At 47.6% G+C, this 15,417-nt stretch overlaps 1 protein-coding gene across 1 annotated transcript in view; it reads left to right on the forward strand.

Annotated features, from left to right (window-relative positions):
* The window catches only part of LOC115462755 (receptor-type tyrosine-protein phosphatase kappa-like), a 230,236-nt gene that overhangs the window by 60,516 nt on the left and 154,303 nt on the right, over positions 1 to 15,417 (forward strand). The window contains exons 3-5 of the mRNA XM_030192735.1: positions 3,389 to 3,580; positions 3,982 to 4,206; positions 12,322 to 12,513. Coding sequence (XP_030048595.1) covers positions 3,389 to 3,580; positions 3,982 to 4,206; positions 12,322 to 12,513 — 609 coding nt within the window. The remainder of the gene's footprint in view (positions 1 to 3,388; positions 3,581 to 3,981; positions 4,207 to 12,321; positions 12,514 to 15,417) is intronic.

Consider the following 15,417-nt stretch of genomic DNA (forward strand, 5'->3'; position numbering starts at 1 on the left):
TACTTTGGGTGCTGATCCCCCCAAAACCCACTCCCCACAACTGTAAACCACTACCATAGCCCTTAGGGATGAAGGGGGGGCACCTACATGTGGGTACAGTGGGTTTCAGGTAGGTTTTGGAGGGCTCTCATTTACCACCTCAAGTGTAACAGGTAGGGGGGGATGGGCCTGGGTCTGCCTACCTGAAGTGCACTGCACCCACTAAATACTGCTCCAGGGACCTGTATACTGCTATGATGGTGCTGGGTATGACATTTGAGGCTGGCATAGAGGCTGGAAAAAATGTTTTTTTTAATTTTTTTTTTTGGGTGGGAGGGGGTTGGTGACCACTGGGGGAGTAAGGGGAGGTCATCTCCGATCCCCTCCGGTGATCATGTGGTCAGTTTGGACACCTTTTCGAGGCTTAGTCGTGAAAAAAAATGGACCAAGTAAAGTCGTCCAAATGCTCGTCAGGGACGCCCTTTTTTTTCTCATTATGTGTTAGGCGTCCATGTGTTAGGCATGCCTAAGTCCCGCCTTCGCTACGCCTCCGAGAGTTAGAAGAAAAAGGAAAAGGGTAAGAGAGACTAAAAAAAGGGCAATGGACATTTTATTAGGAAGTGCTGTAGGTAAGATGAGGAAAGTCTGAAGCTGGCATTCAGAAATAGGCTGGTCTTTGGTGCTTCATTCGTCCCATTCTGTTAGGAATTCTTCTGTGTTAGTCATTGGTGGCCATTGATCTTCGTATATGGCCGTGCAGAATTTGATTGCGTCAATCTTTCCTCGTGATTTGTATGGCAGTTGTGCTTATATTGGGTGAGTTTTGTGTTCTTTACAAAAGACGGTCATGTTTACCTTAAAGTGATCAAACCAGGAGGTTTCTGTCCATCTTGGGTTCTGTATTTTGAAGTTATTGCCTTGTAAGAGTCAATAGGCTAGTAGGTCAATGACATGGCTTTTAACATGGGTTGTGGTCACTGGTGGTTGCTGGAAGTCCCATAGTTGAAGGAATTTGTCCCGTTCTTTGGAGCTGTCTGTTTTCTGGTATTTGGGTTGGTAACACATGTATTTGAGATGAAGTCCATTAAGTTTGTTTATGTCACTTTACAATTTCCTAGAGGTTTGTAGAAAAGGATGCAGCACAGTTGATTGTGTAAAGTTTGGTCCTTGATTTTAAAAGAGGTGATTTCTATTTGCGGTATTATAGATTCCGCTATGGCTTCCACCGTTAGAAAGGATCTGTAGATCAATGCGATTCCCCTACCTCTTTTCCCTTTTCTGGTTCAGTGTAGGATTATGTTTCCTGGTGGACCTAGATCCAGAACAATAGGGTCTTGCTTATCGTGGATCCATGTCTCATTTAGAAAAACCAGACTGAGGTCTTCATCCATTCATGCAATTTCTAATGAGTAGCAGGGCCAACATGACAAATTGGCATTGCACTTCCTTGAGTCCCCACTTCCTTAGGGGCTCAAGGAAACTGCATTTTACACTCATGGGTGGAAACTGGGCCTCCCGCTATTAAGTTGTGGCACATTTACATGCGCGAAATTGCCGGGTGGATTCAGGTACAACTTAGGCAGTGCACCTCTCTGAGGAAACTCCAATTTAGGGACATCTGCGCCAGATATGCTACTCTATATGCAGAGCTAGAAGATGGAGAGCAGGACACTGTTTTTTGTTAATCAACTTTTGACTTGAAAGGGCATGTTTGACTCTGAGTATGATGGTGTAGGGTGGGAATGAGGGGGGTTATTTGTTATTTTTCTCAATTTTTATTAGTTTCTATAAAATGTTCGGGGACAGGGGGTTACTGTTTTGATGTTATATTGGATAACTGCTTGATGTATCCTCCTGTTTTTGTTGCTTCTATGTATGATTTAATTTCTGTGATGTTCCTGTTCCTGAATCAATAAAGATATTGTTAAAAAAAAAGAAAGAAAAGGGATGGTGAATAAGACTGAAAATACTTTAATGCCTCTGTATAGCTCCATGGTGCGACCTCACCTTGAGTATTGCATTCAGTTCTGGTCGTCATATCTCAAAAAAGATATAGTGGAATTAGAAAAAGTTCAAAGAAGAGCGACCAAAATGATCAAGGGAATGGAACTCCTCTCATATGAGGAAAGGCTAAAGAGGTTAGGGCTCTTCAGCTTGGAAAAAAGACGAATAACAGGAGATATGATTGAGGTCTACAAAATCCTGAGTGGTGTAGAATGAGTAGAAGTAAATCAATTTTTTACTTGTTCCAAATGTACAAAGACTAGGGGGCACTCAAGGAAGTTACATGGAAATACTTTTAAAACAAATAAGAGGAAAAATGTTTTCACTCAACGAATAGTTAAGCTCTGGAACTCTTTGCCGGAGGATGTAGTAAGAGCGGTTAGAGAATCTGGGTTTAAAAAAGGTTTGGACAAGTTACTGGAGGAAAGGTCCATAGTCTGCTATTGAGACAGACATAGGGAAGCAACTGCTTGGCCTGGGATTGGTAGCATGGAATGTTGCCATGATTTGGGTTTCTGCCAGGTACTTGTGATGTGGCTTGGCCACTGTTGGAAACAGAATACTGGGCTAGATGGACCATTGGTCTGACCCAGTGTGGCTACTGTAATGTTCTTATGTTCCCTATTAGCTGTTAACTCTGAGCTAGGGCCAGCCCTCCCTCTTTGCACCTGTTGCTGCTGTGTGAGAGAGCCCAGTCTTCCTTGCATGCCTTGGTGATCAGCAGCTGTTCTGGGGGACTGATCCCTCCTTAATCTACTGTAATTCCATTTCCCTACGTCATTCCCCATTTATTTCCCAGAGTTACTCCCCCTTATTCCCTTTGAGGGTTACAGCTTTCCCTCTCAGCTGGGCTGAGTTTCTGGCCATCTCCTTGCCTCTGGGGTGGCTAGATACAGACTCTATGTGCAGAAAGCAACAATTCTCTTTGAAGCAACTGAACTGAATGTTGGATTGTCTTTGTTTATTCTGAGTACTACAATAAAGAAGATTTGCTTAAGAACTGAGAGTCTACTGGTAAAGCTTCTCCTTGGGGATGGCTTATACTGGCTGTTTAAGCAACACTATACTTAAAACGGTATACTGTGGGAAAATCTGAAAAAGTGAATTTGTGTGTTTGCAAGCTTGTGTGTTTCATGCATGGTACGTACATCATATAATTAATAAATATAGATTTATATATTTATACGTTACTGAATCGTTATAAAAAAACAAGAAATCAGCTGCTTATTGAGTAATGATTGGCTTTATCATCTGGATCACATGGAAAAAAGTTAGGGAAGCATTGCATTAAAGTGACTGATGTGAATGTAAAATGCATCTTCTTCCTTCATAGCATTTCAGGGTGACATAATATTTAATCTGTATGATTGTCTAAAGCATCTCACACACTCTATCTTTTCAACAGGAAAATGTGAAATTCCTAACTGGGACAGTCGCCTCCAATTTACACCAAATAAACGTTTCTATGGAAGTTCTGAATCTGTGACCGTGAGCTGCTTTGAGGGATATGAACTTTCACAGAACATTCAACAAATATGGTGTAAAAGACAGAGAGATAACTTGAGTAATGCATGGAATACCTCTGTTACATGTATCGGTAAGTTTCATAAAAAAAGGTGCACCTGCAGTCTGGTCACTCAGACAAGTGCTTTCCCTTCTGTCCCGCATGGAGTGAGAGCAGACGCAACACCTTATACTATACAATAATGAAAGCTTTAATGTTAAAATAAAATGCAGCTGCAGGTGCTATCAGATCTCTGACACATATTTAGAAGAGTTGAGTTGATTCTAGAGTGTAAGTAGTAACAGGAGGGTGGGGCAGTGCACAGTAGGATTTCTGCAACAAACAGTGACATTAAACTGACTCATGTGAATGTAAAATGCATCTTCTGCTGGAGGAGCTGTATAACAGAGCTGCTTTCATAGCATATCAGAGTGACATGATATTTAATCTGTATGATTGTCTAAAGCATCTCACACGCTCTGTCTTTTCATCAGGAAAATGTGAAATTCCTAACAGGCGGGACAGTCAACTCCGATTTACACCATATCAACGTTCCTATTCAAGTTCTGAATCTGTGACCTTGAGCTGCCCTGAGGGATATGAACTTTCACAGAATCTTCAGCAGATACAATGTACAAGATATCGGTACTGGATTGCAAACGTGTATAAATATGAGAATAAATGGAGTAATAGAAGGATTAACTCCGTTACCTGTATCAGTAAGTTTCATAATAAAAGTTGTACAAAGAGCAAACACACTTGCAGTCTGTCACTCAGGCGAGTGCTTTCTTCTCTATCCCACATGGAGTGAGAGCAGATGCAACACCTGACAAAATACAATATTCCTGGTCATCAAGCAGATGCAGCCATTACAGATGGGTTGTATCCATCAACCAGCAGAGGGAGATAGAGAGCACACTTTTTTCAGTGCCTCATATCAGCTTGCTCCACTGCCTCTCTTCAGTATTCTCTATCTCCCCTAGCAGGGTGGCTGCAGCTTCTTCGAGCTCCATCTAAAATCTGCCTGGAGGTTGCTCCTGTGCTTTTGCCAGTTGTTAGCAGGGGTGTTGGAGGCTATAGCAGCTTCACTTTAAAGGCACATAGGTTTGCCCTTTCCCTGCCTTACCCATACTTCCGTGGATGTGGACACATTTCTTAGCTTTCCCTGTCCTTCCCCACCAACAGTGGATGCAGGCACATAGGTTCGCCCTTTCCCTGCCTTTCCCACTCACTTGAGCCTCCGGAGTTCTATTTACCTCTGCTTTCCTCACAGCGTTAAAAAAAAAGGGAACAGAGGTTTTTTTCCTTGCCTTTTTCTGTGGGACCGGAGCTGTGATACTCAGTCCAGTGAGGTAAGAGTGTTTTCTGACTCCTCCGGGGTGGGCCCGCGATTGGGGCGATTTTGGCGCGAACCGCCATTTTGAATTTTACCGCCATTTTCGGCGATGGCTGCGGAGACAGTAAAGCGCTGTTCCAAGTGTGGCATGCGCAGATCAGCAGCGGGGCTCTGTAAATCGTGCTGTACAGACGTTAGAGCCGGCCCGAGCATGGCGAGCGACGATTCTTCGTGCTCTGAGCTGGCAGTGGGCGCCATTTTGAATTTACCACATGGCGCGACCTCCGCTGAGACAGAGAGTCCTGAGCCCGGGGGGAGGCCTCAGAGTGAGGCTGATATGGGAGCTACTAGCCCCGGCAGAGATCCGGGTGCCCAGGGTGAGTTTTTTCTCCCCTGATTTTGTCTTATTAATGCATAAAGCATACATGCTTAAAAGAGCTCTCCCACAGAGCCCGGCATGGGCCTCTTCTAATGCCCCCCTGGTGGATTCTAGCCTGGGTATGCCCTCTGAGGCGTTATTCCCTGATAATTGGCAGAATATGAAGATTCCCCTTCAGAGAGTGCTGCACCTCCACTTTCCCTCCCGTGGTCGGGCTGCGAGGATTCGGAGGACTCTGGCAGGCCTTCATGGTCTGAGGAGCCAGAGTCTGGTGCAGAAGTGACTCAGGATCTGGACGATCCCTCCGCGGTGAGGATTTTCCACCGTGATGAGCTGCCAGCGCTTATTTCTGATGCCCTGCAGGCTCACTCTATTGAGGACCCTGCCAGTGGCACAGCCTCCTCTGTGAATCCTAGGATGGCTAGTACCAAACAGCCTGCTCGAGCCTTTCCTTTGCATGACTCCATCCAAGAGCTTATTTCGGCTCAATGGGCTGACCCCGAGGGACCTTTGAAAGTTTCCAGGGCTATGGGGCAATTATACCCTCTGAGTGAGGAGCATATGGCTCGCTTTGCTATGCCTAAAGTGGATGCCCTAGTCACAGCTGTGACAAAGAGAACTACCCTCCCTGTTGAAGGAGGTGTTGCCCTGAAGGATATTCAAGACCGTAGACTGGAATCAGCACTTAAACGGTCATTTGAAATTGCAGGTCTCACTATTCGGGCGTCTGCATGCAGTTGTTATGCTGCTAGAGCCTCCCTGGCTTGGTTGCAACAGGCAGTGGAACAGCCCGGTGATGGAACGGAGCTCTTTTCAGATGTGGCTCCGCGGATGGAGTTGGCCTTGTCCTTTCTTGCTGACGCCCTTTATGATATTGTCAGAGCTTCGGCTAAACACATGGCAGTAGCAGTGGCGGCTCGCCGTCTTCTTTGGCTATGGCATTGGGCGGCGGACATGGCCTCTAAGCAAAGGTTGGTGAAGTTGCCCTTTCAAGGCCTTCTCCTATTTGGTGAGGAGTTGGAGAAAATTGTGAAGGGCCTGGGTGAGGCTAAACCCAGCGCTTGCCCGAAGATAGGCCTCGGCCTTCCTCTAAGGGTGCGGCGGTCCACTCCTCTTACAGACCTCGCTTCCGTGAAGCTCGAAGGTACCGCCCGGGGCGTTCTGCTGGGTTCACTTCTCGTGCCCGTTTTCAGCAGAGGAACTCCTTTCGCTCGGACAAACGTTCCACAGCCACTGGCTCAAGGCCTGGAGTTCAGGGGCGACCCTCTCAATGATGGTGCGCCGGCCCTCTCCTCGAGTCCTGTCATCGGAGGACGTCTTTCCCTCTTTGCCGAGGAGTGGGCCAACATTTCCTCAGATCAGTGGGTCTTGGACCTGATCAGAGACGGTTACAGAATAGAATTTGACGCCCCTATAAGAGACATGTTTGTGGAGTCCCGATGCGGTTCTGTCGCCAAACGGGCGGCGGTAGAGGAGACTTTACAAGGTCTGATTCAGATAGGGGCCGTGTCCCCGGTACCTCCCGCCGAACACGGCTGCGGCCGCTACTCCATCTACTTTGTGGTGCCGCGAAAAGGAGGGTCTTTTCGCCCTATTCTGGACTTAAAAGAATTAAACAAGTCCCTGAGAGTGCGGCATTTTCACATGGAAACCCTGCGCTCCGTCATTGCGGCGGTACAGCCAGGAGAGTTTCTCACGTCTCTGGACCTGAAAGAAGCTTACTTGCATATTCCAATTTGGCCCCCTCACCAGAGGTTTCTGAGGTTTGCAGTGATGGGAAAGCATTTCCAGTTTCGGGCCTTGCCTTTTGGCCTTGCCACAGCTCCCCGCACCTTTTCGAAGGTTATGGTGGTAGTAGCTGCCTTTCTAAGGCGAGAGGGTATTCAGGTTCACCCGTGCCTGGACGACTGGCTCATTCGAGCAAACTCTGCTGCAGAGAGTCAGCATGTAACAGCCAGAGTGGTCTCAGTACTTCAATCTCTGGGCTGGGTTGTCAATTTGGCCAAAAGTCACCTGACCCCCTCGCAGTCTCTAGAATATTTGGGGGCCAGGTTCGACACAGCCTCGGGGTATGTGTAAACCAAACCTCTCCACTCTGCAAAATTTCAGAATGTAGGTGGAGTGAATCGGGTACAGATAATTGGGTAGTGCACTCATGGGGAAAGATAGCATTCTGTGCTGTCTCTGTTACGGTGAGTAGTGGATCTAGGCGTTGAAGGTCAGTTAAGGTTAATGGGTGGATAGAGTGCACTACACTAAACAAAAGCACTTGATACTTTTGTAAACGGCAGACAGTCATGTGACTAATCTGTTTGTCCAACAGATATTTAACATCATGGGACGTATGAAGAATCACCGGAAGGTGAGGAATGTAGCTGTATAATTTTGTAACAGCAGTACTGGCGGCAACAAGGCCTTTCTCACAAGTAGCAAAAGCTCTTTCAACAGGAGAAAAAGTACCTGAAAGATAACCGCAAGCGAGGTCATCATGTTCTTGAGTAATCAGGCAAGACCAGGTATTTTCAGTATGCACAACCCAAAGGTGCACATCCTGAGAAACATCAATGGTTGCCAATGGCGAGGAAAGCATAACATCTTTCACAAGGGTCATAAGATCGGTTGTTTCCTGAGTTGTAAAATGTAATGTTTCATGTTTTACTTTCTGTTTACCTTGTAGTTTCATGTAAAACGGCTGAGTGCGGGCTGAATAATTGGGTATCCAAAGGCGACAAAAATTTAACATGCCAAGGACACCTCTGAGATCAGAAACAGTTGTGGGCATACGTAAGGAGGAAACATGTTGAAGAGTATCGGGACCTAGGCCCTTCTGACGGGGGCCGATGTGGTGGCCGAGGAAGGTAACATGTGTTTGGGCAACTTTTAATTTCTTCCTGTTAACTTTGTAGCCTTTCGTAGCAAGAAAGCCAAGAAAGTCACAGGTGACTTGGATACAAGTGTCAAAGTCAGGGCATGTAATGAGCATGTCATCCACATATTGAACAATGGAAGTATGGGATGGCAGAACATACCTGTCGCGTTTAAACTCCTGTATGTGTCCTGCCAAAGTTTGGGAAAAGATGGTAGGGCTGTCGGTAAACCCCTGGGGAAGACGGGTCCATTGATATGTTGTGTTATTGAACTGGAAAGCCGTTAGCGGGCGGCTTACAGGGTCGAGAGTGATAGAAAAGAAGGCATTAGACAAATCAATGGTGGAATGATATGTCTGCAAAGAGATGCTATTGAGGAGCGTAGTCGGGTTTTCCACATTCGGAAATGTCGCGTAAGTGAGGTCATTTAGCGCTCGTAAGTCTTGTACTATACGGAAGGTACCAGGTTCCTTTTTAGGAACAGGGAATAGTGGAGTATTGTATGGTGAATTACACTTTTCAATAATACCTTGCTGTAATAAGGAATCAATTTGTTCTTGAGCTCCAACAATAACTTCTGGTTTCAATGGATATTGAGCAATTTTAGGGCCTTTGCAGCCAGGTAGGAGCTGAATACGATGGGGAGGGCCTGCAACTTCACCATAGGGTTTCTCAGGTGTGGCCCAAAGAAAACCTGGTAGTTCATTCAGTGCAATCTCTATTTGTTTCTGAACCATAGAGGTGACAGCCATCATGAGTGAAATGCTTTCATTAGGGGAAGGATCAAAATGAATTTCAAAGTGAAACAGTGTCAACAGATCTCGTCCAAGTAAATTAACAGGGCATAGTGGGGCATACAAAAAGGGGGCCGAGAGCTGGAGATTGGCATACTTGATGGGCAAAGGCTCAAGCAATGGTGTGTCCGTTGGGACACCATCAAAACCAGTGGTGGTAATGTTATCTGGAGAAACCTTAAGAAGTTTCTGTAATTTATGCGGAACGTGGGCTAGCACAGAGCGAGAAGCGCCTGTGTCAATTAAAAAGGGAACGGGAACATCGCAGATAAGCAGGGTGATCATAGGATCATCCAGTCCTGCTGTAGTGTGGACCACGCCTAGTCACTGTGGGCGGCGTTGATCTGGGTTCCACAAAGGGAATGATTGTCGTTCTGGAGGATCGCGATGAACCTGCGGTTTTCTAAATCTATATGGCTGCGTCTGAGGGCATTCAGCAGCATAATGACCGTACTGGTGGCAGCGATAACACAGCACATCAGAATAGCGGTCAGGACTAGGCCGGGAACGGTAGTCCCTGGGTCGTCTATTGACATCAGGCGGGCCCCTTGGGGGGCCTCTCTGAGGTTGAGAGCAGCGACCTCGTTCTTCAGGGTAATCAGTTCTACGGTCTGGGCGGTAGGGCCGTGGGCCCTGATTTCGGATGTTATTATCATAGCGCTGGTCAGCATACATGACTATAACAGGGGGAGAAGTGTCAGGGGTATTGGGATCCGCGTCAGAGCTCTTAGAGGCTCTTTTCTCTTTGAGATCTTCAGTCTGCAACACTTCCAGATTAGTACGAATGGTCTTACGATTTTGAACTTCATCTTGGTGGCTCTCAGACAGCATGCTGCGGCGAGGAATGCCGCTGTCGCTCCCCGATTGGTGCCTAGTGGTGATAGATGCCAGTCTGAAAGGCTGGGGCGCACATTGCAAGGGGAAGCATGCCCAGGGTCTATGGACGCCCAAGGAGTCGGAGTGGTCCATCAACCGCCAAGAGTTGAAAGTGGTGTTTCAGGCGCTTCTGGCCTTTCAAGTGACCCTGGAAGGATTGGCTGTCAGAGTGATGTCGGACAACACAACAGCAGTGGCCTACATAAATCAACAAGGCGGCACTCAGTGCAGAGCTCTAGCCGCACAGGCCGAACAAATTTGCCACTGGGCCGAGCTGCATCTACAGTTTCTGTCGGCAGCTCACTTTGCAGGTCAGAGCAACATGCAAGCCGATTATCTAAGCAGGCATCAGGTCGATCCAGCGGAGTGGGAACTTGCAGACGAAGTGTTCCTGCAGATATGTGCCAAGTGGGGAAAGCCTGTGATGGATCTAACGGCGACAAGCTCCAATGCCAAAGTCCCGTGCTTCTTCAGCAGACGGAGAGATCCTCGTGCGGCGGGGTTGGATGCCTTGGCTCAACCCTGGCCTCCGGGCCTACTGTATGTGTTTCCTCCGTGGCCCTTGTTAGGGCGAGTGCTCCTGCGGATTCGGCTGCATCCAAGAGAAGTGGTTCTCGTCGCCCCGGATTGGCCCAGGAGGCCTTAGTATGCGGACCTCCGACAGATGCTCGTAGAGGATCCCCTTCAGTTACCTCTGGTTCCCAACCTGTTGTCACAGGGTCCAGTGACCATGGAGGACGCCGGCCGATTTGGTCTTATGGCCTGGCGATTGAGAGGGCGCAATTGAGAGGCAGAGGCTATTCCATTAAAGTAATTTCCACTCTCCTGCAAGCCCGCAAGTGTTCCACTTCCGTGGCTTATGCCAGGATTTGGCGCCAGTTTGAAGTCTGGTGTGCTTCCAGAGAGATCACACCCCTGCGGGCTCCTGTCTCGCCGATTCTGGACTTTTTGCAGGATGGTGTACAAAAAAGGCTTGGCCTATAATTCCCTGCGGGTGCAAGTGGCAGCATTGGCCTCCCTGCGTGGCAAGGTTGAAGGCGTGTCTTTAGCTGCTCATCCGGATGTGGCACGGTTTCTTAGAGGGGTGCTTCGGCTCCGTCCTCCCGTGCGTGCGCCTTGTCCAGCTTGGAATCTGCGGCTAGTGCTGAAGGCCCTTCAGGGTGCTCCCTTTGAACCGCTTCGGCGTGCTTCAGAGAAAGATTTGACACTGAAGGCCGTCTTGTTAGTGGCCATTACTTCGGCGAGACGGGTGTCAGAGCTCCAGGCGCTGTCCTGTAGAGACCCTTTTCTGCAGTTTTCAGAGTCCGGGGTCACGGTTCGGACCGTGCCTTCCTTCTTGCCTAAGGTGGTTTCAGCGTTTCACCTAAACCAACCTATTTTCTTGCCCTCCTTTGTCGAGGAGGAGTTTCCAGAATCTTTTGGGCAATTGCACCTGTTGGACGTGCGCAGGACTCTGCTGCAGTATCTGCGAGTTACTAACTCTTTCAGGACCTCTGATCATCTGTTTGTTTTGCTATCAGGTCCTCGCAGAGGGTCTCCAGCGTCTAAAGCCACTATTGCCCGCTGGCTTAAAGAATCTATCTTTTCAGCTTACTTGCTTGCCGGCTGGCCTCCGCCTGATGCCTTTAAGGCGCATTCCACTAGAGGAATTTCCTCTTCTTGGGCTGAAACAGGAGCACTCTCTCTTCAAGAGATTTGTAGTGCAGCAACATGGGCTTCTAAGCTCTCTTTTGCCCGACATTACAGGCTGGATGTGGCTGCCAGGAGGGACGCACATTTTGGAGCGCAAGTGCTGGCGCGTGGTGTGGCTTGTTCCCACCCTATCTAGGGATTGCTTTGATACATCCCATCTGTAATGGCTGCATCTGCTTGATGACAAGGAAGGGAAAATTAGGTTCTTACCGTGATAATTTTCTTTCCTTTAGTCATAGCAGATGCAGCCATGATCCCTCCCTGTCTGATGCTATCTGCTGTAAATCTATTTCAGGTTCTGTTCGTGTTTCCTGGAGATTCCATCCTTGGGAAAAAGTCGGAAAACAGTCTTCAGGATTCTTGCTCAATTAAAGGAGGATGACTTAATTCCCTCCAGTTTCATGTTTTGGAGGATGAGTTTATTCCCTCTGGGAGGATGAGTTTATTCCCTCCAGTTATGTCTCAGTGGAGGATGAGTTTATGCCCTCCGGGAGGATGTTTCATTCCCTCCATTCTGAGTTAATGCCCTTTGTTGTAGGGCCATCGTTCGCTGTGAGGAAAGCTTATGTTATTCCCATTGCGGTTTGCCATACTGCTTTGGAAGCTTCAAATACTGAAGAGAGGCAGTGGAGCAAGCTGGTATGAGGCACTGAAAAAAGTGTGCTCTCTATCTCCCTCTGCTGGTTGATGGACACAACCCATCTGTAATGGCTGCATCTGCTATGACTAAAGGAAAGAAAATTATCACGGTAAGAACCTAATTTTCCCATGAAAGCTGTAATATTATAGTAAAATGTATCTGCATGGCAGCCTTCATATCATATCAGGATGATGTGGTATTTATTTGGTATGATTGTCTAAGGCATCTTATACTTACCCTTTTTCAACAGGAAAATGTGAAACTCCTAACTGGAACAGTCACCTTCAATTTGCATCAAATAAACGTTTCTATGGAAGTTCTGAATCTGTGACCGTGAGCTGCCCTGAGGGGTATGAACTTTCACAGAACATTCAACGAATATGGTGTGAAAGACATAGAGATAACTTGAGTAATGCATGGAATACCTCTGTTACCTGTATCGGTAAGTTTCATAAGAAAAGATGCATCTGCAGTCTGGTCACTCAGACAAGTGCTTTCCCTTCTGTCCCACATGGAGTGAGAGCAGATGCAACACTTTATACTATACAATAATGAAAGCTTTAATATTATGATAAAGTATAGGTTGTGTGAGATCTCTGACACACGTTTGGAAGAGTTGAGTTGATTCTGGTAGAAGGATCAGGCAGAGAGTAAGTAGTAATAGGAGGGTGGGACAGAGCACCACAGGCTATCTCCAGCAAACAGTAACAAGAGAGAGAGAAAATGCTGGATAGAAGGGGGAAGAGATGAGAAATGCCAGACAGCCGATTTTGGATGGGCCCGAGTCCAAAGTGGGTGGGCACAAAATTTTCTCTCTGTCCCGCCCCTTCCCTCTTTCCCCTCACTCTCCACCCTTCCCCTGGCACCTCCCAGCTCAAAATATAAATTCTTTAACTTATGAGGATCCTCAGGCTCTATCAGCTACAGACTTCCTCCAAAGTTGGCCAGAAATCCCTTTTACCAAGCTTAAAAGGCGGCAGCAACAGCAACCCCTTGAGCCATCGATGCTGGCACCCCACACATGCTTAGTTGTCGGTGGCTCAAGGATGGTTCCTCCATCTGCCAAGTTTAATAGAAGGGTTTGGGGACCCCCACCAACTACAGAAAGGGTCGGGGCTGGTGTTAGATATGCTAAGGCTCAGAGCAGAAAATAAAGAAGCCCCCCCCACCATTTCTTTTCCTCTGTGAATCCCCTCTAATCTCCCCACTTGCCATTACAATCACACTTGTTATAAACAGTCAAAAATTACATGGGAAAATATTATAAACACAATCCACCCTACTACATACTAATATATAAATATACTGTAAACTATTAAAAGACCATTATTCCAATACACATAATATCATATTAAACCTTACTACAACATATCCCCTTCCTACATAATAATTCTCACCTCCAACGTTCTATTCGTCTTGCTGGCTAAGACCGTGGCTGCTTTAGAGTTGGTCTGCTAGGCTCTGTAGCTCTCCCTGACGTCACTTGAGCCATTATGACAAGCAACCAGTGGAAAAAAAAAACTCACTGAACGTCCACCCTCACAGCTGATCCAAACCCCCGCCCTCCCCAACCACAAACTGGCACGCGCAGATTTGACAGGAAAGAAACAGCAACTGAAACCGAAAAGGCTCGAGACTCCGTGACTCGCTGAATGCCCGCCCTCATAGCTGATCCAACCCCCCCCGCCCTCCCCAACCACAAACTGGCACACGCAGATTTGACAGGAAAGAAACACAGCAACTGAAACTCACAAGGCTTGAGACTCTGTGACTCGCTGAACAGCCGCCCTCCCACGCGGACCACAGCCTCCCTCCAGAATTACTGGTGCCAGCAAGAAAAACCAGAAAAATCACCAGACTGCCTCACACGGTGAACAGCCGTCGTTCCAAAAAAATACTAACGCGGAACTGTAACGGTAAGGAGGAAGGGGACGCTCGCTCACTTTAATGTCTGTTCCCTGACTTACAAAACCGTTCTTAAAACAACCCCGAGGCACTGCCCGCCCCAGTGGAAAACGCGCGGGTGTCAGAAACTGCAAAGAAGGGGGGACCTGTACCATGCACGGAATGGGTGGGGGCCAGCCCCTCGGATGGAAGGAGAGGTAGGGAAGGAACGGGTCATGGTAGTTGTAGCCACACACACACATACTCTATCACACTGTAACTCACTGTCACACACACACACTCTCTCTGTCTCTCACACACACATTTGAACGGTATTTAAAAACACAAACTGCATCTCTCACGCACTTCATCTATCACACACAGAAACACTTTCTCACATACACACAGTGTCTCAAACGTACACAATCCAAGGAAACACACACAGACACTCAGATATACACTGTAGGGAGCCTGCACGTCGGACAGAAGGGGGGCGCCAGCACCACAGACGGAAGGAGGGGGTCATGGAACTTGGAGCCACACACACACACTGTGACCCACCCTATCTGTCTGTGACACACAGACACACTCTCTCACACACACACAGTCTTGTACCACACACTCTCACATATACACACTGTCTCAACAATACACAAACACACTCTGACATAGACACAGTCTGTGTCAGACACACACACTCTCGCTCTAACATACACACTATCCAGCTTATAATCGAAACTTTGGGCCGGCCATTTCCCGAAATAAATTGGGAGATGGCCGGCGAATTCGGAAAAGCGGCGAAATCGGTATAATCGAAAGCGGTTTTGACAGCATTGCCGCTTTCCCGTCGCCTTGCCAGCGAAAGTTCAAGGGGGCGTGTCGCCGGCTAAGCGAAGGCGGGGCATGGGCAGGCATGGGCGGGGCTACCAGATGGCCGGCTGTCGGCGATAATGGAAAAAAAAAGCGGCATTAAGCAGTATTTGGCTGGGGTTACTTGGTCCTTTTATTTTCACGACCAAACCTCAAAAAGGTGCCCCAACTGCCCAGATGACCCCTGGAGGGAATGAGGGATGACCTCTCCATACTCCCCCAGTGGTCACCAACCCCCTCCCATACTAAAAAAATAAAAATAAAAACCTTTCTTGCCAGCCTGTATGCCAGCCTCCAGTGCCGTACCCACCTCCATGACAGCAGAATGTGTTGTATCCTCTGACAGCCTTTCCCTGGTTGTGATGTGGGTCTCGGGTGAGTGTGACACCTTTTCTGTTAGGTGCACTGTAGAGTCACATCAGCAATGCATTGTGGTGGGTGTAGGGTACTGGGCTCTACTCCCATGGTGCTTCTCCCCCTGCTAACTGGGTCAGAGTGTGCCCTGTTTTGTTTCCGCTAGTGCATGAGGTAGTGGCCATGTTTGTAAGCCAGTTTTAGATCCCTTCCATGTGTTACCCACGTTAGAGAACTT

This window comes from Microcaecilia unicolor, chromosome 2 (assembly GCF_901765095.1).
Source record: "Microcaecilia unicolor chromosome 2, aMicUni1.1, whole genome shotgun sequence".
NCBI classification, from domain to species: Eukaryota; Metazoa; Chordata; class Amphibia; order Gymnophiona; family Siphonopidae; genus Microcaecilia; species Microcaecilia unicolor.